Raw genomic sequence first — 26282 nt, 5'->3', positions numbered from 1 at the left:
CATTATCAAAGGGCAACCCAAATTTAAAAAAAACAAATTATTTTCACGGTAAATTGAAATGACAACTTACTTTTGTGGCTCCTGATTCACTCCATGAAGCTGTGTCACAACTCGTACCTCAGCAATAAGCAGATACTGACATCTTCTGACTGCTGAATGGAGTGCAGCAGTGATTTTGCTCACATATCAGTGTATTTCCACTATTTAAACTATTGCAGCATGTTGCAGAGGCACACGACTCGGAGATTACAGATTAGTTTGCAGATTTTACCTTACAGCAATGCAACAGTTCTGAATAAATCTTTCTTCACCGGTCAGCGCATCAAAATAACTTCAGTCACAAAAATACAAACCATGAGTGACGGACCATTTAATGATCTTCAGAAGCAAGTTAAACAACCATTTATTTTACAGTTTAAAATGTCCTCATGGAGGAACAGCAAAATACACTCAAAATGAAGATTGATCAAAAGACAGTTTTCATATTAATCACCGTTTTAAGTTTGTTTTTTTTCTGGATTTTCTTCTCATTTGTTTATAAAAAATTATAAGTGCCTTCAACATAACCATGAGAGTATTCAGCTTGCAGTCATAGAAATATTTACACCACAAAACTGACAAGCGTGGTTTTACTTTCAGCATCGGTTTCACACACACCTCATCTCCTATCTGTCAGACTGCTGTGTTTTGTTGCACAAAACAAAAATAAGGGCCCTGCAGAAAGACAATTATAAAGGGGGAAAATACACAAGAGCACAGATTAAGGACATCAGTATTTACAGCTTGGCTCAAGGAGACAGTTAAGAAGAGGGATGGAGACAGGCGATCAACACATCCATTAGCGGCATGATGTCAAGTTCAAGTCACATTCTTTGCCTTTATGATTTTAGATTTGAAAATAAAGCATGCTATAGCACATCTGTCATGAAGTCACGGCTTAAATGACCTCAGGATTCAGTCCTTTATATAGGTGAAAGGATGATTTTCAGTCAGCAGGGGGCAGTAAAGGACCACATCAGGGAGAACAGGAATACAAACAGAAATGCATCTCCTACAATACAATGGTTCCTTCAAAATGAGGATACAACTTCGTAATGTAAAAAGCATTGTAGTAACAGAGTTGGGTTGATGACCAATACCAAAAAAAAAAAAAAGGAATCAAGTCTGCCCTCTGAGTGGCAAAATACAAAGTCACATATGAAAATAGGTTCTGATCACTTTTTTTGTTTTAGATACATCGCGTGTGTTGAGCATTTGCAAAAGACGTTTTGGCACAGAATCAACTTTAAAAATATTTTTTTCATGAATATCACTCCTGGATCCTGTACAGATCCTTCCCACCGTTCCCCTTCTTGCCCCAGCCCAAAGAAAGAAAGAAAGAAAGAAAACATCAGATGATCTGTCACGTAAAATAATTCACTTGGTCTCTCCACGTAGCTTCAGTCTTTAAATATGTATAGTATTTACAGTTTCACAATTGTCCACAATACCCTTAGGCTTAAAGAAGATGCAAACAAAAGTAAACAAATTAAATATTCTTTATAGTCCCCTGTTGAGGCATTGAGTGTAAACTTTTACAACTCTAAACGTCCCCTCACGAGTTCCTGGGGCAAGGAACACTTCGGGATGGAGAGTTGAATCCGGAAATGATGTAGAAGTTGGCTGATGGTGAAGGAGCGAAAGCAGTATGATTGATCAGGCTGAAATGATTCTTGATAATTTTCATTTTATCTTGCACAAGCATGACTGATCCCGAGAACACGTATCATTTTATACTCAAATCTGTACAGAGTTCACAATATTTTCCTTGACATAGTGCAATGACTTCTCATGTCGTTTGTCTTTTAAAAAAAAAATCACAATCATTTTTATGAAGGTAAAAAATATCCCATAGGAAGGTCTCAATCCATAGCTTCGTGGGTGCTATGAATTAGAAAAGGCTATGCACAACACCTCCGAAAATGGCAAAAAATGAAATGAGAAGTCAGAAATGATCATCAAAAACCCCCATTTGACCCTTCAGATCCTCTCTGTGAAGGTATAGTTTTTGGATTCGATGTCATTGAGTGACTTAAGGACTTGGTGAGTGAAGGAGAAAAGGTGAGTGCATGCTAAATTAAAAAAAAAAAAATCTAACTCATATAAATATGAGGCAATTCCAGTTTTAAAAAATGGACAAGTCCAAAAGGGCTGATGTTGGCATCGTTCAGGAAAAAATGGAGGTAATTAAACAGAGGCAATGACAATCATGAGGTGTGGGGAAATGCTGGAGATGCTGTTGAGAAGGTCCGGGGCCAGGCGCGAAAGATGGCTCTCCGAGAATTCACACGGTGGGAAAATCTGCACCACGTAAGCTGGCTGTGGATCAGAAGATGAAAATAATACGGTGAGAGTTGGAACCAAATCTTTATGATATTTCATTGTGAAGCACAGGTACAATTTAAAAAGAAAGGCAGAAGACAAAAAGTTTGAATGAACACAGACCTGATTAGAGCCAGGGTTGGGCACGTTGATAATGCCAGCTGCTTGTTTGGCTTGCAGGTAGGTGATGAAACCGCTTTTCAAGGCTTGGGTTTGACCAAGGACATCTTCTTGGTCTCGACCACAGGGTAGAGCCAGTAGCAAACAGTAGTCGTTCTCCACCTGCCATGAATGATAAGGCTTTATCATAAATGTAAATTAGAGTGTTAATCGGGTCATTGGTAAAAATCCAAGAATTTGCAAGAACGTTATAACCTGGTTCTTAGAAAAACTGAAAAACAAAACACTCACAGTCATTCTGCGTGCCACACTGTCCAACTGGGAAGCCTCAAGCCTCATCCTCTGGACAATACGGAGAAGAGGACCTCCTTCTGTGGGCGGCAGGGAGCGATGGGCCAGTACGGTGTTGCCAGAAATAAAGTGCAGCTGGACAGCAGCCTGGTCGTTCTTCAATGCCAAAAGGCCTTGCCATACAATAGGATATTTCTGTACAACAAACACAGAAAATGTTTTTTTAAACATTTATTTACCTCTTTGGTATGATGACATTGCTGGTCAATCTGTCTTCCTACCGTCAAAAGCTGCACCATGTCAACAGAACGATTTTCCGAATGTTCCAGCTTTGCATCAGGCCGTTGATGCAGAGAACTCGATGGGGGTACTGCTGGCGGAGGTGATGACAGGAAGGCTGGAGGGCCTTTCTGTAGGGATAGATCTGGCTTGTGAGTAAGACTCATAGGGGACGTCATGGGGGACTGGTATGAGGGGGAGACTGTATCCTGTGATATTCGTGAAATATGTGAGAGGTCCGTAGAGGTAGCATGGCGAAGATGGGAACTCTCAGGCTTGGAATCGCTTCCTCCCCCGTGTGACTGAGGCATTTTACCCCTGTGACCCAGCTCGGGCTCTGGAGGAACCTGGTTAAAGATACACATAGCACATTAATAGAGTTATGCATATTTGCCATGTGTATATATGAATATCATCTATAAAATACAACTATACAAGATGCATAACAAATTGCTGAAATAACAACAAAGATGACAAAAGCATAAAAAGTGACCTGTAAAGATGTGATGCCTTGGTTAGCCAGGTTGTGACCCGATGAAGGATTTCCTGGAAACTGGGATGGAAAGACTTGCATGTCCCGATAAACTGGAAAGGAGCCTGCCCCTCCTGGATGCATCAGCTGAACCCCATGTGCGTGAGAAGACACCAGGACAGGAGAAGAGGCATGAACTCCCCTGATTCTACTTTCATTGGAGGGTGGATGTATCAGCTTTCCTTCTAATGGTTTGAGAGATTCTTTTGCAGAGAGGTCAATGCTCTTCCCCACTAAAGGAATCTTTGAAGGACCAGACATGTTGCTTGATGACATCCCAGTCTCTGAGGTGCGCAACTGTCTTGCTTCTACGGTGGCCTGCTCTCCCAGTTGCTGGTGCATGAGGATGCGCTGGTGCATGTCTCTGTACTGGTCCATGCGCATGCTTGGGTGGAGCCCTCTATGATCACCGTGAATCATCATTACATCTGATTGGCGCTGGGGCACGGAAGGCCTAAAGTGTCTGGGGTCTTCTTCACTTACACTGCTGCCCCCACCGACACCTGATGCTGACCCCTGGGGACTTGAATGAGACTGCAGTACCAAATCTCGGATTACATTAGGTTGTGGTGTGTTTGAGTGCTGTGGAGGCCCTGGGTGGGAAGAAGACAGGGAATCACTTCGCCTTCCGTAGTTTATCGCAGACATTGGTGGGGTGTTCATCCTGGCTTTGTGAGCAATCGCTTGAGTGACACTGTGAGGTTGAATTATGACAGAGGACTGTTCTGAGTGCGGGTGATGCATACTAGAATGATATGTAGACATTGGTGGCATACCATGACTGAGAACGACAGAAGTCCCTCTGGGAGAGCTGTTTGGAGGACAGGCTTTGACAAATTGTGAAGGGGAGTGGACAGCTGTTCGTGGGGACTGGGGATCTTGCTTGAGGTGTAGAGCTGACCGATCATTTGGGATGCTAGGGCTGGGGCTCATGCAGGTTCCAGATAGTGATGGATGGTGTGGACTCATGACTGGGCTTAGGTTAGACTGCTGAATAGCTTTGCCAATGTCCTTCTTTTTCGGCAGAGGTTCAGACCCAAGCCCTCTCTGGTCATGGTGCTGCTGTATCACAGCTTGGTTGTACATCAAGACTTGAGGAGAACTAACTGGCTGTTGGTACATCTTTACAACCCCTCCTTGGGATGCTGTGTGATATGGGGCATCAGATTTGTCACACCCAAGACTCTCGTGCTTCGTACTGGAAATGACAGGTTGAGAGTTATAAGACTGGCCTGTCAAGAGAACCCCTGTGTGCCCATAAGCTGTGGGAGCTGGGGCTACTTTCGGGGTAGACGACTGGGATGATGTCATTAATAGGTCTTGCTTTATTGAAGTTTTAGACACAGATTGCTGAAACTCTATATCACCAGTACTGGCTTGAGGAATTTGGCTAATTTTGGCTCTCATCCTGTGAGGTCCCTCAGTTTTCTGACCTGAATAACTCAAAACAACAACACCCTCTGATGTATTCACCCTTAGGCCAGGACTGGAGCCTGTACTGTAGGGAGTGGTCTCAACAACGGACCTTCCTCTAGTCCCATCTTCTACTATATCCATGCCATGGTAGCGATTATTCTCATTAGAGTTTGTTCTAAATTTTTGCTTGGGTATAGACAGGCCGCTGCTTCGGTTGCTCAGGGAAATTCGTGGAGTTTCCTCTGTATCATAAGGCATTGGGATTCTGCTTATTACTGAGGTAGCAGGAGAAATAACTGTATGCTGGATCTTCTCTCCATAGTTTTGCTGGGACTCTGTCAGTGGAAAGGGTTTGTGGTGTATGGGCTGCGTAGGTAAAGTTGGTCTCTCTTCATGATGTAACTGTCTTGAACCCACTGTATCAGAGGGGCTCTCATTCTCTGACATCCGTGAAGAATCCGACAATGCAGATGTCACCATAGCGGTAGGTATAGAATTGCTGTTTGATGCAGTCACATATTTAGGTTCCATTAAGATTTTTCTTAAGGTACTGGAACTAGGGTCAATATCCGAGGCCTTGGTGTCAGGGGGCATTGGGGGATTTGTTGAAGGTGTTCCAAGAGCAGTTGATGCTGGTGGAGAAGGGGTCACAGCTGTAACATGACATGAAGGAGCAACATAGATTCTACTTTCTTCGGTTCTAGGAGGCCAGTCTGGTGAAAGTGGCATTTTTGCAGGCCGCAGAAGGGGTAAATTGAACTGGGATACAGGTTGTGGACGGGCAGAGGCAAGAGTAGGGGTAGATGGCTTTTCTGCTTGGGGATGCTTTTTGCTACTGGATATGTTGCTTGTGCCTGAATGAAAGGCAGATTCTTTGGGTACAGGCTGTTCGACTTCAGGCTGTTCTGCCTCTTTGGGCGTTTCCACAGTTATAGAACTTGTAACATCACGCCTACAAGTTGCAACCGCAGTGACCACAGATGCTGCTGCAGTTGCCCCAGCTGTAACAGTGACTGCTTTTGAATTGATGGTTTCTGGGTCTTCTGGAATAGACTCCGGCAACTTGACTGGAGAGGGTTCTGGATGTGAAACCTCTTCAGTAATATCCCCTTTCTTATTAGCTGCACCTTTACGGCTTCTCGACTTCTTCAGGGTTTTGGCCCTAACTCTACCTGGTTTCTTGGGTGTTTCAAGAAGGGGGGTATCCTCAACTGCCTTAGACTCTGCCACTAGTGCCTTTGGACTGGGTGTCAGAGGACCATCATCTGAGTCTGCAGCAAGAATACTGTTGATCACCATGTGAGTTTCAGGCTCCATAATCTCATTGGAGGAGGGGGATGCCAAGGAATCAGGGGTAGGAATAAGAGCAGTGTACGTAGGAGGAGCTGTAAAACCATCCGCATCAGCTTCTTCAGCTGTAATGGAATCAATAGCGGCTGCAAGTTCAGTTTCACTTGCAGGATTAGCTCTCTTCTCCTCAACCTCAGCCTCTGGCTCTACTATGACAGGAGGCAATACTGTTGGTTGCTCTGGAGGTGGTTCCTTATATGGCCGAGGAGGTCGCTCAACTGTAAGATTGGCAATATTTTCAACTGCCTGCTCTAGTTCCATCTGCCGTGCTAAGAGAGCCGCTGGATCAGAAGGAAGTTCAGGTTCTGATAGGGTGTCTTCCTGTTCCTCTGCGTCAAGTTCTTTTGATTCTTTAGGAAAGCATATGATCTTTGTTTCCTCATTCTCTTTCACTACCGTCTTGGTTTTTGTAATAGTGTGAGCTTTAAACGAATCGGGCATATTGTCTGAGCGAAGTAAACCTTTCACATCATCAACACTTACACGGATCTCGAGATTTTTTAAGCTGTGTGATTTTTCATCAGTAACCTGCTTGATATTTCTTTTCAGCCTTGGTATTTTCATTTTAGCAGTCTTTTCAGGCTGGTGTTTCCTCTCAGAGGAGCTGATGTCTACCTTTTCAATATCCCCATCAGATGTCTTTCTGCCAGAATCAGAGTCTTTATCCATTCTGTGCACTGGTGAACTTGTGTTTTCCGCCTTTCCAGATAGATTCACAAATAGTTCAGAAACAGCTTTAGGATTAGGTTCTGACTCATCATTACTTGCCATATCAGCTTGTTCAGCTAGCAATACACTGCTCACAGACTGTTTGTCTATTCCGCCTCCTTTCTTGTTGACTGAAGCAGAAGAAGTCACTTGTGTTTGCACTTTCTGGGTCCGGGGTGAACGCCATCCTTCAGAGGCTTTCACAACCTCTAAAGTGGTGGAGGTCTCTTTGCCCTCTGTGTCTTCTTCCATCATTTTCTGCTGATCCCGTTTGACTGGTGATACATCTTCACCTCGTTTGAGGCCTCTTTTAGGTGGACGTCCTCGTCTTGTATTGGTAGGCGGCATTGAAACCTCTTGCTGTACTGGTTCTTTATCAGCACCACGTTTGCGCATAGAGCGGGGTAACTCAACCACTTCTTTGCTAGCTTGATCGTCTTCTTGTAGCGATGCATAGGCTGATTTTATATTCCTGCGACGTGTTCTGCCATTGTTCAACTCAAGGTTTTGCTCAGAATCTGATACATGACTTGGTGACTTGGACTCAATTGATGCGTTTGGTACTTCTGCCCGAGGAGATGAGGCCCTTTTCAGTTTCTCTCTGTCAATCCGTTCACTCTTTCGTGTTGCAGGTTTCTCAGTGGCAACAATTTGGGAAGGTTGTGAAGTACGTAATACTGGTAGTTGTTTCGCCCTTTTACTCTTGGGCTGTCTACGGTTTGGTAGTGGTTTAATTTCAGCTTCGAGCTCTGGCATACATGCCTCACTATCCTCAAAGTGTTTTGCTTCCTGATATTCTATTTTAGGTCCTGTCTTAATGATTTCATATTTTTCTTCAATCTTTGGACAGTCAGAATTAGTGAATTCTGCAGTCTCTTTCTCAAAACTACTTAGGGAAGCACCAGGAGTTTGGGGCTTATCTTCTGCAAGAGAACTACGTCCCACTGCAAAACTATCTGGTTTTTCTTTGGGTTCATTTAACTCTACTTTTGTTTCCATTTGATTTTCTAGTCCCAAAAGGACGAATGGAGGGGTAATGGTTAGTTTAGGAGCAACTGGTTTGAAGTCTTCCATAGGAACAGAATGAGATGGAGATACCTCAAGGACTGGCTCTACTTTTTCTTCTTGGACAAGTGACACAGGTTGATCTGAGGATGGAACTAAAATTTCTCTCTTTTCAGGTGAAGACATTTCTTTTGGGGAAGGAACAAATGGTGACACTAACAAGGTTATTGGGGAGCTGGCTGATTTATCATCGACCTTCAGCAATGGCTCAGATTCCTTATCAGACAGCACATTATCACAATTCTGCACTTCATCTCTTTTAATCTCCATAACTATTGAATCATTCTCAGTGTCAGGTAGGAGATGGTCCTTGTCCTTTTGTTGTTGAAGCTCCAAAAATCGACTATGGAAAAGCACTATGGGCACTTGAGACATGTCACCTACTCCAGATTCAGGCTGTGCCTCAATAGCACCTGGCTTAGCAAAAGGCCTGCCAACTGCAGTTTCTAAATCTTGGTCTTTTCGTCCAAGATGCTGCAAACGTCGGGAATCCTGTTCGAAGATTGAGCTATGCAGGAAGCGAGAGGCAAACAGGTCTTGTCGCTCTTGGTCCTGTGGCTTAAGTTCCTCCTTTTTATCATGGAGCTTTTCAATGGAGTCAGTACGGATCTTTTTCTTTTTCATATACCAAGAAGGAATAGGTCGAGGTGCTAGCTCTACCTTGTCCTTATCTAAACAGCTGTGGGAGGTTGGAAAGCGTGAGGGGAGAAAAGACCAATTATCTTCCCTGGAGGAATACAGTGTCTTGGCTCTTTCAAGGAGTGCTTTAGTATCAGGAGTTATAGTTTTATCTAATGCAAAAGAATAAAACTTGTTCTTTTCCAATGAGCCTGAAAGTTCCAGGTCTGTCATCCTCTCATCACGTTCTCTGAGGATATAAGACAAGGAACTGTTAGACTTGGGAGAGATGCGTTTGTTTTCTCCATCATCATCTGAATCGGACTGCACTTCTCCAGGTTCCAAATCCTGGCCAAGGCATTTGCTTATGGTTTCACATTTTGCAATATCACTGGGGAAAGTCATTTCCATTCGAAGTGAATCAGACTTTATCCTTCTATCCCAACACTGCATTAACTCCTCTTCACAACCAAGTAGGTTTGTCTTAAGCTTTGGAAGCTCAGTGTCAGAAGAATGGAAATGTGTGGCTCTCTGGCTCACACTATTTTTCAATGACTCTGTGTGTAAAAAATTCTCATCGGTTGTTGGAGAGGGTGTTTTTTCTTTGTTAATAACTGACACAGAAATATGGGCGGTTTCATCTTCATCATTTGCAGAAAAGTCACCATGTTCAATTGAGGATGTTATACTCCGATAAATGTCCTCATTCAGCTTTTGGGAACTTGGAGAGTTGAGCTCTCTTTTTGCAGTGACTATTTCAAAGTCAAAATGATCTAATTTCTTTCGTTTACTGGAGGAGAAGTTGTCATTGGCCAAATCCTGAATTGGTTTTGGAACATCATGCATGATATAATCCTTTTCAAAGTCAGGAGTCTCATCATTTTTGGGGTTTTCAAACTTGACCAACTTATCAGAATCACCAAGCTGCGGTCGGATCCATCGACTTGATTCAATTTGTTTTGTGCAAATATTCTGGTCAATGTGGACAAAGTGTTCATCTCCATCTTCTAATTCTCTGTACTTCCCTCTCACATGTTCATTTTCGGACAAAACCTGTTTCTCTTCTTTTAATTCGTCCAAATCAAGGTTGCCATCTAGACTGGAGCTTTTTTCACATTTTGATCCTTCCAAATCCATTTTAAGGTAGGGAGAGTCCAATTGATCCGTCAAATCTTCAGGCAGCTCCCCTAGCTGTGACTGCTGCTCCAGAGAAAAGCCTACTGAGTTGCTTCCACAGTCTTGTCCATCTTTAGGACTACTAACTGAAACCATACGGACACATATATCCTTGTGGGGCTCTTTTTTATGCATCCCTTTTATCAAAACGTTCCTATCCAAATCAGTCTCCTTAGCATTGTTCCATAGTTTATGAAGTGGGGGTCTAACAAGATCCTCCTCACTTGTTCTCTTCTGTCGATCAGTTTTCCCAGGGTCTTCAAAACGCCTTTTCCTCGCAGCCAAACGGTCAATATTCACAGAAATACCGCTGTCAAATACCATTTCAGATTTTCCGTGTTTTTTGGATTTTATTTTAGCATCCTTGTCAATAATCTCCACTAAACTGTGCATATTCTTTTCTCTGGGCACCTTTCCATGCTTAGATATATCACTTTTTGATGATTCAGAGCGGAATGGAGGACTCCTCTGGTCAGCTGAAGGCGATGCCAATCTAGGACTGTTACTCCCACCCCTCGGTGTTTGTTTATCCTGGACAGATTGACCAATCAATTTTCCTTCTTTTTCTTTAACACGTGTTAATTGCACAACACAAGGCAGAAGGTCTAACCTGGCTTTGCTCGAGCCTTCCTTTGGAATTTTACTGATTTTACTTCGAAGGACAGACTCAGGGCTTACATCGCGTTCAAGTTCAGGTTCCATTTCGCATGCTTGGATAATAGGGGATGCAACTTTTAGCTTCTTGAGCTTCTGTTTCTCACTTTTGTCCTTGTCCCCTCGATCTTTACGTCCAGTCCTCTTCTCCTTTTCAACCAAATTCCCTCTTTCAACTTCAAAGACTCTATCCTCCAATTTGTCAGTTTTGCTATACCTTTCAGTGCGGGCCTTTTCAAGTTTTTCAAATCTGGGTGGGGAGATTGAACTGCAGCTACCACTTCTTTCCGAAGATCGGCAACAAATTCGGCGATCTGAATCACTTGGCATCCTTTCAGAAAGTGAAGGAGATGCAGTGGGGCTAGCAGGACGACGAGAGGCAATGTGAGATGGGCTTTGGCTACACTCAACAGTCCTCCTCCCATGATCACGTCCACGATCTGTTTCAAAGCGCTCCCTCTCTCTTTCACGTTCCCGTTGCAAATAGCTGTATTTGCGAATGTCCTGCTCATAAGGGTCAGCCCTGTATTCTCGATATTCCCGGGGGTCTTCAAAGTATTGTGGATCATAGTAATCTCCCTGATATGGGTCCCATTCAGCGTAGAACTCCCGACTTCTGGAAGGGAATTTGCGACGTGGATCTTCAGTATATGTTCCTGGTGTTCGTACATTTTCGTAATATTGTCTTTCGGCTTGAAACTCATATTGAGTTCGTCGATCATCCCTGCCAAGAAATAAAGCCAAAAAAGCAAACTATAAATCTCATCATATGTTGATATCAGTAATGTCAAGTGTAACATTAGACAGTATTAAGGCAAAATTATTATTCCTTAAGGAAAATACACAAACCTTCTTTCAGAGAGAATGTCATAAAAGTCTCGAATATCCTGGCCCGAAGCCTGCATTGAGCGATAGAAAGCCATCTGACTTTCCTGGTTGGCAAAGTCCACCTGAAGAAAAAAAAAAGAGAGTAAGAGAGTTGCCATTTTTACATTATGTCAGACATAAAGAACACAAAACATTTCAGAGAAAAGCTTTGTTTCAGTTACCTTGATTTTACTGCCCCCTATCTTCCACCCCTTTGTGTCTTTGACAGCAGCTTGTGCATATTCAATGTTGTTATACAGGATAAGGGCCATTCCTTTCATTCTGTCAAATACGACCTGCGGAAGACAGAGGAAAATAGAGTCCCAAGGTGCCAGAAAGTAAACAATGGGTAACTATAAGGGGGAAAACACCCACAGACTTACCTTTACAACATGTCCATAGCGGCAGAAATGGCGTGTAAGAAACTGCTCAGTTGTGTTTGATGCCAATCCATCCAGCCAAACACACGTTGTGGGCATACTCTTTCCAAAGCCAAGCTAAAAGAGGAAGGATAAAATTGTCAGATTTAATTTATTTTATCCAACATTAAACAACTTAAAGAAGTCTGCTCCGAAAGACTAATAGTATGGTTGTGAAATACAAGAATGTAATAGTTAGGCCTAATTTAAAATTTAATTAATTCTCACCTTTAGTCTATTGTTACCAAGGTACTCCCCATCCATCTTCTTTATGGCCTTACAGACACTGGCAATATCGCAGTACTGTAGAAAGGCATACTGTGGTGCTCCATTCACCTTCTTTATGTCAATATCCTTTGCAAAATAATGAAAACAGAAATATGCCGTCAGTAAGCGTGATCATCTTAAACTGTGCAGCATGGTAACCATTGTATATACTGTAAGTGGCCCGATTCCCAACCACTTCACATCATTAACCTACCACTATATCTCCAAAGCGTTGAAAGATGTTAAGCAGGTCGTGGTAAGTGGTGGTCTTCTCCAGGTTTCCAATGAATAATGTCCTTGTGGCCTTTGGATGAAACTCATCTATCCTCTCATCCAAGGGCCGAAACTCGTTCTCACTTTCCGTCTCTGAAAAATACAGCGCATGCTCATTGGAACCCTTGTTCATTTTGTTGTTTCATGTTTGTGCTGCAGTATAATTAAAGATGAGAACTTACCAGGGCCACTCCAGGCTGTGACCTCAATTTGCATGCCGAAAAAAAGCTTCCCCTTTGATGCTCCGAGTGCTTTCTCTTGGTCCTCTTGCTGGCGGAAAAAGACAAGCCCGTAGCGATCCTCTGAAGCTCCGTGGATTTGTACAGATGTGACCTTTCCATGTTTCTTAAATTCATGGAACAAACCATCCTTCAGGCTTGTATCTGAAGTAAACCAATCAAATGTTTTAATTAGTATGTATACTGAAAATTAACATTATTTAGTTATTAAATACCAAACTTTTGGTAATGATCTTTCATAAAATGTGTCAATATTTGAAGGAAATACAATGCACTACTATTTCTGAATAAAAAAAAGCTCTTTGTGCTTGCAGACCGGAGGAGCACTTTACAACTAACCTGTAGAGCGCACAGGAAGATTTTGAACCTTGATGCCAAAGCTTTTACGTGGTTCATCCTTGTCAAGGGAGGATAAAGGAAGTGCTGAGGGTGCAGGAACAGCAGCCGACTGCACTGAACGTGCCGGGGAGTCATCGCTTGAACTACTGCTAGAATCACTGTAGCAAAAGAGGAACATGGACTTAGATGTTGTAACAAGCTTCCCAGTCTCTAACTATCAAGATCAATGTACGATGAAAAGGTTAGTTTCTGTTACTGTAACTGGTTGTTGTTGCCTTTGCCTACCCAAGTAATACTTAAGAATCTAAGTGATATTTTTACCTCAATAAAATAATGAATTGCCATGAAATAATATGTATACTTAGACAGATTTATCATTTTACAGTACTACACTTTAAGTGCTAAATGCTCTTCCTCTGAGAAATCCTTCATAGACTCTAATACAATCATATGTGCTAAAAGCTATATTTCAATGTCAAAAACAGCATTTTCTCTGTCCAATCTGCACGGCAGGAAAAAGGATTTGTTTACATATTGTACTGAAGAGGCAATGTTATGCGCACATTTCCGATTTAATATATATAGCAATGCATTATTCTATTCTATTGTATTTGCATGAAATCTCATGCAATGCGATGTGAATGTGTCTTTCTACGGTTTAAAAACCTCAATGTCTCTCTGCTGAAGAGGAGAAAAACACCCGCTTTCCCCTCAATTTAGACGGCGCATCTGGTAATTATCAGTGTATAAAGATTGATTTGCACGTCAGTGGCAAATTAATGGCTGCCGCGTGCACCTTCTTTCTCAAACCATTCCCATGCCTGTCTCTGCTTTCCAGGCCCTCTTGTGTTTGTTTCCTTCTCACTTTCTCCTCCTGTGCTCAGACACTCCCGGAAGTGCTGCTGACGGAGCCTGGCCTGTGGGAGTGGGCAGGCAGCCAGCACTGGCCAGAAATTTCCAGTTCCAACTGGATCTCACGGAGGGGGGGAGCCATTACACATACACAGAGGTAGGCAGTGAGAAAAATATACCAGCCGTCGCCCACCCCCACCCCCCATCGCACTACCTCATCAAACCACATGTGTCGCTACATGTCGTTCAGAGCTGTGTCCAAAGGTGATGCAGTTATCCACAAGATACACAACTGGAGATGGCTCAAGTGAATTTATGTAGTGGAGTATGTTCTTAAAACTGCAGACCTGACTTGCATGCGATTATGCCAATCTTTGGTTATATATGCAGTCCAATATGCATTCATTGTACAATAACTACTCAACAATGACCCAATCTAACTTATAGAAAGCAATACATTTGGACATAAATATCAACAAATGTATCAACACTCGGCAGTGAACAAACAGCTAAATTAGTATGATGAACCAACTGAAGCCAACATATAAGCATTGGTAATAAACCAATTCAGGATAATCTTAACAAGTCAAAAAAGTGTGTAACACAGCAGTTACATGCAGCAAATGTCATTTCCAGGCTTTGGCTTCTACTCAGCCAACAATACTGACAAAACAGATTTGTCATTTGATCACTTATGATCGAACAAAAATGGACAAGGTAGAAATGTTCATGTGAAACACGTGCCTCAAAGGTCTACAGGTTTACAACCTGTGTGACGCTACTGAATTAGAAATTATAGTGCTGCTGACATTCCTCATAATGGACCTTGTAACCATTCAAGGTGGCACCATTGCCCATATATGTATTGTGTCTTTACAAAATTTTTCTAACATGCAGATACTTGTATGACATCAGTGTCACCTGCTGGGTGGAGCATGGAGGTATGTTCAAATGAAAACACAAAAAAAATCCTGGCATTGCAGCACTTTCTATGAATGTGGTGTTTGGCCATATTTTTGGTATAATGGTTCTTTATTTATTTATTTTGATCATCCTTGAATTAAAAATGATAAAGTATCTGCTGAAGAAACAGAATCAGTTAATGCTATAAACTGCAGCTTCTGCACTGAGGGTTGCTGAGAAACATTAAATGCACCAGCAAGTCTTTGCTTGTCGACTTAAAGACTGTTGCAGAATTGAATACAGCTGATATAAATATACAGTTTGTTGGGGAAATATTATTATGTTTATTAAGCCTGTTATTAAACACAGATAATGAAGAATAAGAATGATGAACATTTTTTGAAAACTCAATTTATTTCCCTTATAGAAATAGATTTGGATCCAGAGAAGCCGACGCGTTCATTCAGCCACACTTACATCGCCTGTGATGTGTTCTAAAATGAATACTAGTGAAATTGTTTACATGATGTTGCGGTCCGCTTTGCAAAATCTTGAGTAGTCTGCATGAACATGTTTTTGGTAAATCTGAGGAAAGAGGCTGGAATACTGATTATGTCCAATAAACCTAGTACTGTTGGATTCTATAAAACAATCATTTGAAGCAGGATTCACAGTGCAGACTTCTTTCCTACAATAGTCTGTGCTCTGCCCTGGGATGCACACAGCTAAGAAAAAACAGCCGTGCACAGAAAAGGTAGACATGTCAACAGCTTCACTCACCTGCCACTGGTGCTGCTGCTGGTGCTGCTGACTGATTCTGAACTGGAGGAGCGGCTGTGAGAGCCTGACCCGCTGTGGGAGCGGGCAGGGCGGGTAGCCTGACTCGCCAGTCTCTGAGGAGAGGGGTTTCGCGAATGTGTTGAGTGTGGAGACCGGCTACGACTGTGGTGGTACGAGCGCTCCACACGCCGGCCCCTGTCCTCCCTGTAAAGGTCCCTGTGAACCACACTGGCCAAGGTAAAGGGTTCCCTGGCACGAGACTCATAGCGAGGCTCCGGCGTCTCAAAGCGACAAGGGCTCCTGCTGTGGGAGCGGTAGAAGCCGACCACGCTGGATGTAGCTCCTCCGCTTACTCCTGTAGTGGCCCCTGCTGATCCACCTGTTCCTGCGTTGCTAGCAACAGCGCCAACGATAGTTCCACTGACTCCTGACGACACCGTTGTACCACTTCCACTGGAGGTACCAGACCCGCTCCCAGCTGTGCTTAGCGTCCTCTCTCTTGCATCACGATAATAGTCTGCTTCATAGTGCCGCTGGCGTTCAAAACTGCTACCAGGACGCTCGTGGTGTCCATAGGCACTGTGATCGTACGCCCGATCCCGACTTTCAGCCGTCCTAACAAACAGGAAGAGAGAAAAACACAACGTTACAGTAACATTCAAGAAAGGTGCCAGCATCAGACATTGGAATATCAGGTGTGTCTGGTGGGTTTTTCTTAATTGGACACATGGGAAGACAGGGCAGTAAAGTGTTTGGAGAAAGGTAGAGACAATTATGTTCCAGCCTACAGACTGAACTACACAGGGATTTAAGTGATAAACTGGTTGAGACAGCGGAACATTTCTGTTTATGACGTGGAGATGAAATGTATCAGATCCTTGTACCATCATTCCAATGATCTTTTTGTACAACAAAGATGTTGTTAGGTAATTCTCTTTCATGCATCTGCTCGGAGGTGTTTAAACTGATTTCCTTTGAATGCAGCTGTGTTAGCATTCAATAGTTTCTCAGTTCAAGCATCGAACAGCCACAGAACTTGAACTGTAAAGTGTAAAGTATTGAAAATACAGTCAGCAGAGGACAACCAAAAGAGGTTTTTAGCAAAAGGCATGCAGTCAGTATTTAATAGAAGAGAACTCTACAGCTTATTTCAAAGTAGAACTGCAGGATATAACAGACTTCTAATAAGAAAAAGGGATTACTTGAGAGACTTACGCCTTTATAGATTGTCAAGTCATTCTGATCTTCTAACTATGACAAAAGCCACTTTTTGAGGTGTGTTATCGTTTATGTGAAAGGCTTTGTAGAAAGATTTTGGAGGTGACTAATGATGAGCCTTTTGTTTATAACGTTTCACAAGTTGACACGACTTGTTCTCCTGAAAAAGGTCTTTTATGAAGACGTACACTAGAAACGGTGCTAATAAGGACATTCTGCTCAGAGCCGAACATCCTCGTTCTGAATAAAGCAATCAGAATTTAATTTGGTAATACGACTGCTGTGTCATTACAGCGGTCATATTACCCGACGCTCCCTAATGAGCGGGACAGGACAGCAATTACCACTGTTTGAATTCAGATCAAATTATAATCAGCAAATTAGCCGTGATGTTCGAACACAGGGCGGAATATGGTTCAATATAACAACACTTACAAACCCTCGCTGAACTGGCTCTTTAATTCAGAGTTTGATTCTTTGTCCACTTCAAACAAGAGGATGGAAATAAATAATAAGACTTAAACGTTTTCAGCTCAAGACCCAAAAGACAAATTTGGTGTATCCCCGGGGACCCAAAGTTACATCATACATTGCATCTACATTTATGAACTACTGATAAAGAACACAAGGATTGAGAGTGAGGGAACCACAGTCACACTCAACGTAACCTCAGCCAGACAGCGTGAACACCATCTCAGGTCAAGGTTCACAACAAGAGAGAGAAAGGGTCATTAGACAGCTTTGCACACTGCATCTGAGCTGAATAGACCATCTGAGCAAAAACAATATTCTTTTTCTATTTGTAGGAAATTAATTCCCATATCATAGCATTATAATGTGTTTTACTGTGCCAATTGGTCCTCGACCCATTCTGGGTTCAGACCCTAACTTTGGGAAAGACTGATGTAAACAAACTTCAGTTGCTGAAATGGTAAAAATCTTTGCTGTAATGTTAAAATAATATATATTTTTAAAAGTATTTTACCCTTTATACCTGTGACTCTGCTGTCACATGTCATTTTTGCGATTGTATACATATGTACATGAACCATTTCAAAAAATGACTTCCAATCCCGCAAATATGCCATTTCAGATGTCATGTTTTTGCTCCGTGACTTGTTTCTAAGAATTAAATTAATAAATCACTAATATCACTATGACTAAATCATCATAGAAACCAAAGCTTTCCATGTGCAAAAAGGTAATAGAGTGTTCAAACCAGAAATTATGTTAATACGGCTGATAAAAAAACAACGTGCAAAGCATGTTGTTGAACCAGTGTTGAGCTGCAAAGAAAATTAAGGGGAAAATAATCATCGCCAACTATTTTCAGAATCGTCAAAGTTATTTATCACGCAGAAATGACAGAAAATGCTGTTTTCAGCCTCTCTGATCTGTAGATTTCTTTTTATCTCTGTTTTATATCATAGGTGACTTATTTTCTATGGACAAAACAAGACGTTTAAAGATGTCACCTTGGACATTTATTACTATTTCCTGACATCTTATAGACCAAACAAGTAATATATAATAATATCACCGAACTGCAATTTAGATGGTTTGAATCACGGCCGCCTTTCAAGACCCTCAATACCTACGCATAGAATTTCAGTATTTCCTGCCAATGTCCACTTTCACCTAAGAAAGAAAGTATCACATCACTAGAACTTTCAACAAAACAATCCGTCTCTTTCCAGGCTGAAATTAATCGTATCATATCAAGTGTGAAAAAATAGGCAATGTAACAAATTCCCTAGAAGGGATTTACAAATCGTCCTGGCTGATAACTCATAATGAGGAATCCAAATCTTTTGGATCTTTGATTGAGTCGGACCATCAGAGACGAGTTGTACAAATGTGTCTTGCTGGGTTGCATGCTGCTAAACCGTCTACGCCAACAAAGAACAGTAAATCACAGATGAAGCACGGAGAAACATCTGAAACCGTTTCTTATTGAAAAGGAGTCGGCAGTATTTTCTTAATAACAGTGAAAATGTGTGCACGTGTGTGTGTTTTGAATCTCAAGCAAACATATGGAAATACATCGTTCATCGCTACATTTTATAGGCTTCCTTTTGTTTTTAGTTTGATGATTTTTTTACTTTCTTCTGCTATTAATTGTTTTGGTTGATGTAGGATATTGAACAATAGTAAATTGTATGCATCTCTTTCTGTGCCTCTCCAAACCCAAGTACCGTGTGTGGATTTCCATAGATACGGAGCTACGCACGGGGCGCGCAGGAGAAATGTGGCTAAAGCGTTTCCCTCCGCGTCACTGATCTGATGCTCTGTGATGTTCTGAAAGGCGTTTTAGTAAATGATCCATAAGATGAGTTTCTTAAAATGCCTGGCCTGACCTTTACAACTGACAAAGAAAGTGTATTTCTCATATTCACACTTTGATAGACTGCTCTCATCCTCTGAGATTAACCCTTTCATAAACCCTTTAACCCTTTCACCAACCAAATTTTTTTATTTTATCCTTTCAGGATATATGATTTGTTCTTGTTCTTTTTTTGACTTAGCAAAAATCTAAAAACAAGTCCACGACAAATTACTGGCTGGATTTACGGGCTAGTCACTGTGTAATTATTTGATATTTGATGTGGATGCTGTGTGATGTGGAAATATCAATCTGTGCAAAACATTTGACATAAATGAAACCTATAGACAGCAACAACTTCCATTCATTAGCTCATAAATGGAAGTCTTTCAAACCAACAAAGGCTTTTGTTCGTGGGGCTCAAGAACAAAAGACTGCATGGGAAGATGCACATCGTCTCCTGGATGTTGAGGATAAATTGGTTTAGGTGACTAGCGCTGTGTCTGTATTTCACTGCGCTATACATAAAGTACAGCGGGTCAGAGGCAAATTCTGTTTCGGCTTATTTGATTTAATCATCTGTGTTCTAGATTCATGAATAACATCTAAGGTATAACGACGTCTGCTGTGAAATTGATGGATTACCTTGACCCCTAGATGCTCTCGAAAATGCTAATTTGGTGGCGCAGACCCACTGCTCAATAGATAGCCTTCAATTTCACTTTACACAAAACAGGTTCTGCATTATTCATGGAGCTTAAAAATAATTCAGTTAGATCTTTTTGGCAGAATTTTCCATCGGTGTTTGAATATTAGTCTGCTCTGGTGCATGCTAAGCACATCAACTGTTTTGGGATTACGTGAACAGCATAATTATAAGGTAGCATTCCAGCAGCATGCTCAGTCATGTGGAAGCAATGCATGCGATCAGTTTCATTCAAAATATCCAAATCTATTAATTACAATTACTTTATTTTGAAATATTCTTCGTGCAAACCAGCAGTTACAGTGTGCAGCTGTGGAGCGCTCTGCAGACTAAAGCACAAACCACAGAGCTCCAGTTGGCTTCTGCCACTTTATGTCATAATATGGATATATATTGTGATATAGTATATTGTCTGGGAACTTAATTGAAACGGTTTATAATAAAATAACCAGATTGGAATATCTGTTTTTGGTTAATCCAGTGAATGAAATACAAATGAAGGTAATCCATCAAACTGACACAGCACTGACTCGAATCAGCCCTTTTATTGATCTGCAACGTTGCCGACAACCGCCCAGTTCAATCATAAATTAAAAAGGCATAAAATGGGAGAGAAAAATCTCTGACCGTTTGGAATTTTCTTCCACCTCACAGTAATTATTGTTTTATCGGCCGACTCTCCGTGGAGACATTTAAATCCAGCCGGGGACGTTCTACCTTCGTATTTCCCGTCAACTCTTTAATGAGGGTGAAATGCTGCAAAATCGTCTTAAACACGTCTTATTTCTCAGGAGCGTAAGAATCGGGTTTTGAATCTGCACCTGGTTACAGGTTATAGAGTAATTATATTCTTCTCTTGTCCCATAAAAAGGAGGCTGCGGGCATTTTAAAGCTGCAGCTGCTGCAGGAACAAAAGATACTGATCACTTTCATTATTGATGAACATGCCGATTGCCATTTTTAATTAATCAATCAATCACGTACTCTATAAAATGCGTTGTCGCCATGTTTTCCCAGAGCCTAAGATGTTGTTTTGACCGACCAACCGTCCAAACCTCAAGATATTTCATTTTGATTATATACAAGGGCAAATGTTTGGTGTTTCTGCCTTATGAAAGACACAAACTGACCTTGACAAAGGTAAATTAGGAGCAAAGATGTTACGTTAAGCATTATTTTCTTCCATTTATAAACATGCATGAATATATATATATATATTTTTTTTTTTACTCCTAAATACTAATATTGTTGTTTGCCACCCCTACTTTTCACTGCACATACTGTAAATTAGGGCTGCAACTAACGATTATTTTCATTATCAATTTATCTGCTGATCGTTTTCTTAATTAATCGATTAGTTGTTTGGTCTCCAAATGTCAGAAAATGGTGAAAAATGTTGATCAGTGTTTCCCAAAGCGCAGGATGACATCCTCAAGTGTTTTGTTTTGTCCACAACTCAAAAGAGCAATCTAGTTAGTCATAAAGAAGGAAAGAAAACAGAAAATATTCATATTTAAGAAGCTAGAGTCAGAGAATTTTTACTTTATCCCTTAAAAAATGACTCAAAACGATTAAACTATTATCATAACAGTTGACGATTAATCGTCTAATCGTTGTAGTTATATTATATATATATATATGAGTATGTGACAAGTCTTTATAAGACTTCACAGCCCAGACGTCATGTTATTCTAAGACATTGCTGTAAATGACATTTTTACTTTGATGACTTGTCATGAATAACTAAAATATTGATCTATTGATCATACAGAGGGCGGGGGGGGGGGGGGGGGGCAGGAGCTGAAGGTAGGGTCAGGTGAGAGGACGAGAAAGGAAAACAATAAGAGGTAAGGTTCAGATTTCTGCATATACACACACAGGCAGTGACAGCAGTCTATGCACCAGCTACGTCAGTTAGTGGGGAAAATGGAGAGAGACAGGGGTTCAAACTAGGGGGTTAGAGAGGACAGCTAAAATACACAGGGCAGGACATACCAACCTTTTGAGAGAGTGGTAACTTGACCTATAATTCCAAATACAATCTAGGGAGATAGAACTTTGTGAGCAGAAAAACCGGGCAAAAATGTTGAGTGGAGAGGGGGAAAAAAACTGAAGCAAAAATTGTTCACGTTAGAAAATGTAATCCTCGTCTTCAGGGCGGGGAAACCTCACGTACTACGAGGAGTGTCATTTTAGTTAAAATGGCGAAAACTCGTACGGATCCAGTTCAGGGTGTTTCGTATGCTGGAAGATTTGAGTCCATATATCCATCCAAAAAACAAATCAGTGTTGCACTTGAGTCCAGTAAAATAATGATATCCAGGAGTCCGTCTTCAGCGAATGGTGCACCACAGATCCCACAGCAGAGATACTGGCAAAATGAAGTCTTCCATCTTCAGTTTGGGAAGTTCCAGGTCAGCAGTAAAGTGGTCAAATTCCTTTGGCGAAGGAAATGTGGCGGATGAAGGATAAAGAACGTGTCTCTTAATGGTAATCCAGATTCTTGATCATAGCTGTGTTCATCCCCAGGGTGGAGAACCTTCAGTTTTGAAGCTTGTGGACGTTCATGTCTGTCGTCTGATCTCTTTTCCAAGCAGAAGAGTCCAAACTGATGTCGAGTCAATGGGAAATGCAGTTCATGGGTGCAACTGTGAGGCTGTATGTGATTGTATCCAAGGATAAAATATAGTTCCACGTTCAGGAAAGGAGCCGTTAATCCACAGACGTGAGGCAGGTTATAGAACGGACTAGAATAGAAATACTTTATTGATCCCGAGCTGGGAAATTGCAGCATCTCCAACAGTCTCAATATACAGCATTCTTCTTTGAATTGTACGATCCAAACAGAGTCTGTGTTGGTCCTCATTGCATCTGCGAGTCTCAGTAAAAAAAAAATAATCTCCACAAAAATAAGGCAGGGAAAAAAAGAAACAGTCATTTGCTCACTTGTTTGTGTTGTCTCTACTGAGTTGGATCACCAGTAGAGGTCTCCCAGCACTCAAACTGTAATGCCCTGATTTTTTAGATATAATCCCAAATAAAAACAACAAAAAAGAACCAAAAGAACCAAGAAAGCAACCCATACCTTTAGCGTGATAGCATATCCTTGGACAGTGTTAATCCAATCGGAGAGGAGTAAATATCCTGTGCAGGTTATCCACGTGGCTCCAGCCCGAGAGAGAAGCGGACACCTCCGCGAGGTGTGCGCGGTTAATGGAAACCAAATTAGACTAATCCAAACAATTGGTGCCTGATACATATAATGTGTTGTTTTGTTACATGAGGAACAAGGGTGACATTAATCCACCGAGCAGGGCGCGTAACTCCAGATTAGGGGAATCCCAGGGATGGCGCTGGACCACTCTCTCTTTTTCTCTCTCTCTTTCTCTCCCCCTCCCTCTCTCTCTCCAGCAATCTCCAATAATCCTGGGAAATTTTTACGATATCCAATCTTTGCCCCGTATTTTCCACAAATGATACATCCACCTCACAGACATGTTTAAAGAGAATCCCCAACAGATGTAACTATTGACTATTCGTTTAAGTAATAGATACACAAACATGCTCTCACTTGTGGAATATTTCTGTGTCTACCTGCACATGTGATTCCAGGAGCGCTGTAGAGGAGATCTCTATAAGACTGACCCCTCTTTTTATCCCCCACTCCCCCAAACAAGTAAATGAATAGATGGTGGGAAGATGCTTGGAGGTAAGGTGTATATTCCCCCTGCCTTCAGAGAAACTTTGTCAACTTACCCGTCTAGTCTGCGTTCATAGCGTCCCTCTCTGCTGTGGAGCGACGTGGGGGGCCCATACACGGTCCCCCCTGCCGCCCTTGTGAACCCTGATACATCCCGGCCACGAGAGCCTAAGGACAGACTATCGTCCAGCCCCCTCGCGGCACTAGGAATCGTGCCTGGTTCATTGTAATCAGTGCGCAGGTCTCTGTCCCCCATCTTGTTGATAGCATTGTGAGCCTTCTGAGCACTTTTAATGTCCACAAAATCCACAAAGGCTGCGACTCCACCCTCTGAACCCCGCTTGGGCAGGACCTTGACACTCTCCACACGTCCATATCTGAGGAGGAAACAATGGAGACACAAAAGGTGATCACCGGGGTTTTCCACTGCAATCATGTTTCATCGTGAATTTACAAACCCTGTGTTTTGAATTCTTAGAGCAAAAATTATGCAGTATCCCAAATCATGACACCTAATTTATTTATTATTATTATTTGTTTTAAATACCATACTGCTGAATTTAATCAGATCAGTATATGTTAATGTGTGAGAAAGGGTTCGGGGGTGAGGTGGCTTTGCCATTCTACTTTCTTACAAGGCAACAGTAACCCAGCAACTGCTGAATCTCGGCACATTGCATGTTAATAAAAGCATATATTATTGTCTAACATTAGCATGTTGTCCGGGGGGATTACAGCTGCAGAAAAGCACACAGAGGAGGTTTGGGCAGCAGACACACAGACGTGACGTTTCCTGATTGGCTTGGCTTCTTCTGTGTCACTATCAGCAAAGCACCTTGGTGCGATTTTATTTATTATTATTATTATTAAAACATTGTTTTTCACTTAAAAAAAATAACTGCTCCAGGTATAATGGGGGTTGTATAGATGTAAATGAAAGTGTGTAAATAAAATTCCCCGTTAAGTGATGACTGAATTGACTGATGGAGCTGCTGCACGAGCCTGGTGTGGTTAGAGCCCGCTCTCATCTCTGTGCGCTGTCCGACAGAGACAGTAGGGTGCCCATAAATTTATTGGCATGCCAGTTCCCAACATTGAACAGCCTCCGACGCCATTTTAGAAAATCTGTTCACACTGCTTACTCATTCTGCCGTCCCCCATCTTTAGTGACTTCTATCACACATCGGGGGCTGTCATGCACCTGCAGTCTCCGCTACCTCTGGCTTAACTGCGGCCGAGGCTGCACGCTTACAAAAAAAATAAATACAACTCTCCGTTTCCCCACCCGCTATGTATTGCAATACCATGCAGCCAGACACCATCCCCCAAACATAACACATCACAGCTCGGGCTCTTGTACAATACAAATGTAATAAAAGGTAGGGAAGTGCGTTGTGCAGGCTGCAGGAGTCAGATCCGAACCCTATTTGTAGTTCACTCACTCGCATCCGTCTGCCTTTAATAATAAGACCAAAAGAGCGCAAAAGGGGAACTCATTATCATCAGTTCGTGTATTTTACGCTGTGGGACAAACCTCTCGGTTACAGTTTTATTAAGCAGACATGTGATTTATGTTGATACGGCGACGCCTACGCGGTTAGAGCAGCTCATATAGCTGGACTGATGTTTTCCACCAGTCTGTCCCCAGCGCATATGGACGGAGAGGCGGGCTGCTATTTCCTTGACAGCCGAGGAGAGCGACGAGAGCACGCAGACAGACACACACACACACACACAAAAACACAATCATATTTACATTTTTTTCTTAGCCTAGGGAAGACAACAAAGGGCTAAAAGCTCAAGGAGCACGGGGGAACAAAAACAAAAAAAAGCACCGTGGAGCTCGCTCAGAATATGGGAATTAAAATATCGACATGTTGTCTGATTCTCCTGAAATCAGATCCCGCTGCAGGCTGTGCAGAGAGACCCACGGTGACCACAGTCAAACACAAGTGGAGACCACAGTGTGTGTTGCGTATCAGTGAACGCGGAGAGAGCTCCCCGTTCAGTCCCACCGTTTGCTCCGGCGTTGCAGCGTGGATGTCGCGTCACCTTTTAGCTTCCTCTGACTTGTGTAACATTTAGGTGCAACAGCTGCACCGCACTCTCGCGGATACGCCGTGTGCTAATAACCACACTTTGTGCACACGCTGGCCACGATCCGCTCGCAGAGACTTCAACACTAGAGATGCAAGGCTGTGCGTGGCTGCTCGCGGGTAGCAGAAGTTTGTTTACACCGACATTGTAGTGTCACAGTGTGTCTGCTTCACGTTAGCCAGGTGCAAATATAGGCTTCTTAAAGTCGGATGGTTACCTGGTGTGAATGAACAACCGCGCGGCATGTAAGCACAAGTTGGTGACCGTGTCAAAATGGTCAAAAGCGTGCGTCTGCTGGCTGGGGGAAAAGCAGCAGTGTTTATGGAGAACTGACAGCGCAGATGCCAAATGGGACTTTGCTACGGGGGAACCTCCTGCTTCATCCCGACTTCACTAAAATGTGACACAACAGAGAGATGCTGGCCGTGCACTCGTCGTTACCTTACAAAACACACACACACACACACACACACATTGCTCATTAGCGTTTCTACTCACCGCTTGAAGTGCTCAATGATTTTCTCTTCTCGCACATTTTCGGGTAAATTTCCCACCCATAGATGTCTGGTTTCCCGGACCATACTGTGTCTGCTGCTGCCCGATCATACAGATGAGTTTCTATGTCAGTTTCCTCTCGTGCAAAATGGGAAAGCTTTGCAGAATAAACGCCGGACAAGAGCGAAAACCTCGGCGCAGATCATTGACTGGTCGTTGTGACCCGATGTAAAG

At 42.3% G+C, this 26282-nt stretch overlaps 1 protein-coding gene across 2 annotated transcripts; it reads right to left on the bottom strand.

Moving 5' to 3' along the window:
* Nucleotides 1–496: 496 nt before the first annotated feature.
* Nucleotides 497–26282, bottom strand: spen (spen family transcriptional repressor). 2 transcript variants are annotated; one of them, XM_083920105.1, is made up of 15 exons: nucleotides 26052–26282; nucleotides 23513–23833; nucleotides 15510–16124; nucleotides 12975–13132; nucleotides 12579–12779; nucleotides 12338–12489; nucleotides 12085–12210; nucleotides 11821–11934; nucleotides 11620–11733; nucleotides 11420–11520; nucleotides 3545–11294; nucleotides 3054–3398; nucleotides 2773–2967; nucleotides 2485–2661; nucleotides 497–2358 (listed from the first exon to the last, which is right to left on the bottom strand). In XM_083920105.1, the coding sequence occupies exons 1-15, from the start codon at nucleotides 26132–26134 to the stop codon at nucleotides 2227–2229; spliced, it is 10584 nt and encodes a 3527-aa protein (XP_083776231.1). In that variant the 5' UTR covers nucleotides 26135–26282; the 3' UTR covers nucleotides 497–2226. The 2 variants fall into 2 exon arrangements, with proteins under 2 accessions (XP_083776231.1, XP_083776232.1); XM_083920106.1 differs by having other exon boundaries at nucleotides 2485–2643.

This window comes from Echiichthys vipera (assembly GCF_963691815.1).
Source record: "Echiichthys vipera genome assembly, chromosome: 9".
In the NCBI taxonomy this organism is placed as follows: domain Eukaryota; kingdom Metazoa; phylum Chordata; class Actinopteri; order Perciformes; family Trachinidae; genus Echiichthys; species Echiichthys vipera.
The sequence above is the reverse complement of the archived record's forward strand: the minus strand, read 5'-3'. Positions and strand labels throughout refer to the sequence as shown.

What these genes read in the sequence shown, in the direction of transcription:
- spen (XM_083920105.1), bottom strand. Translation starts at nt 26,134, where the DNA reads ATGGTCCGGGAAACCAGACATCTATGGGTGGGAAATTTACCCGAAAAT. An exon ending in TAGGGGGCAGTAAAATCAAG is followed by an intron (nt 11,521 to 11,619) that starts GTAACTGAAACA and finishes TTTTTTCTTCAG; the next exon opens with GTGGACTTTGCCAACCAGGA. An exon ending in CCAACCCTGGCTCTAATCAG is followed by an intron (nt 2,359 to 2,484) that starts GTCTGTGTTCAT and finishes TCTGATCCACAG; the next exon opens with CCAGCTTACGTGGTGCAGAT.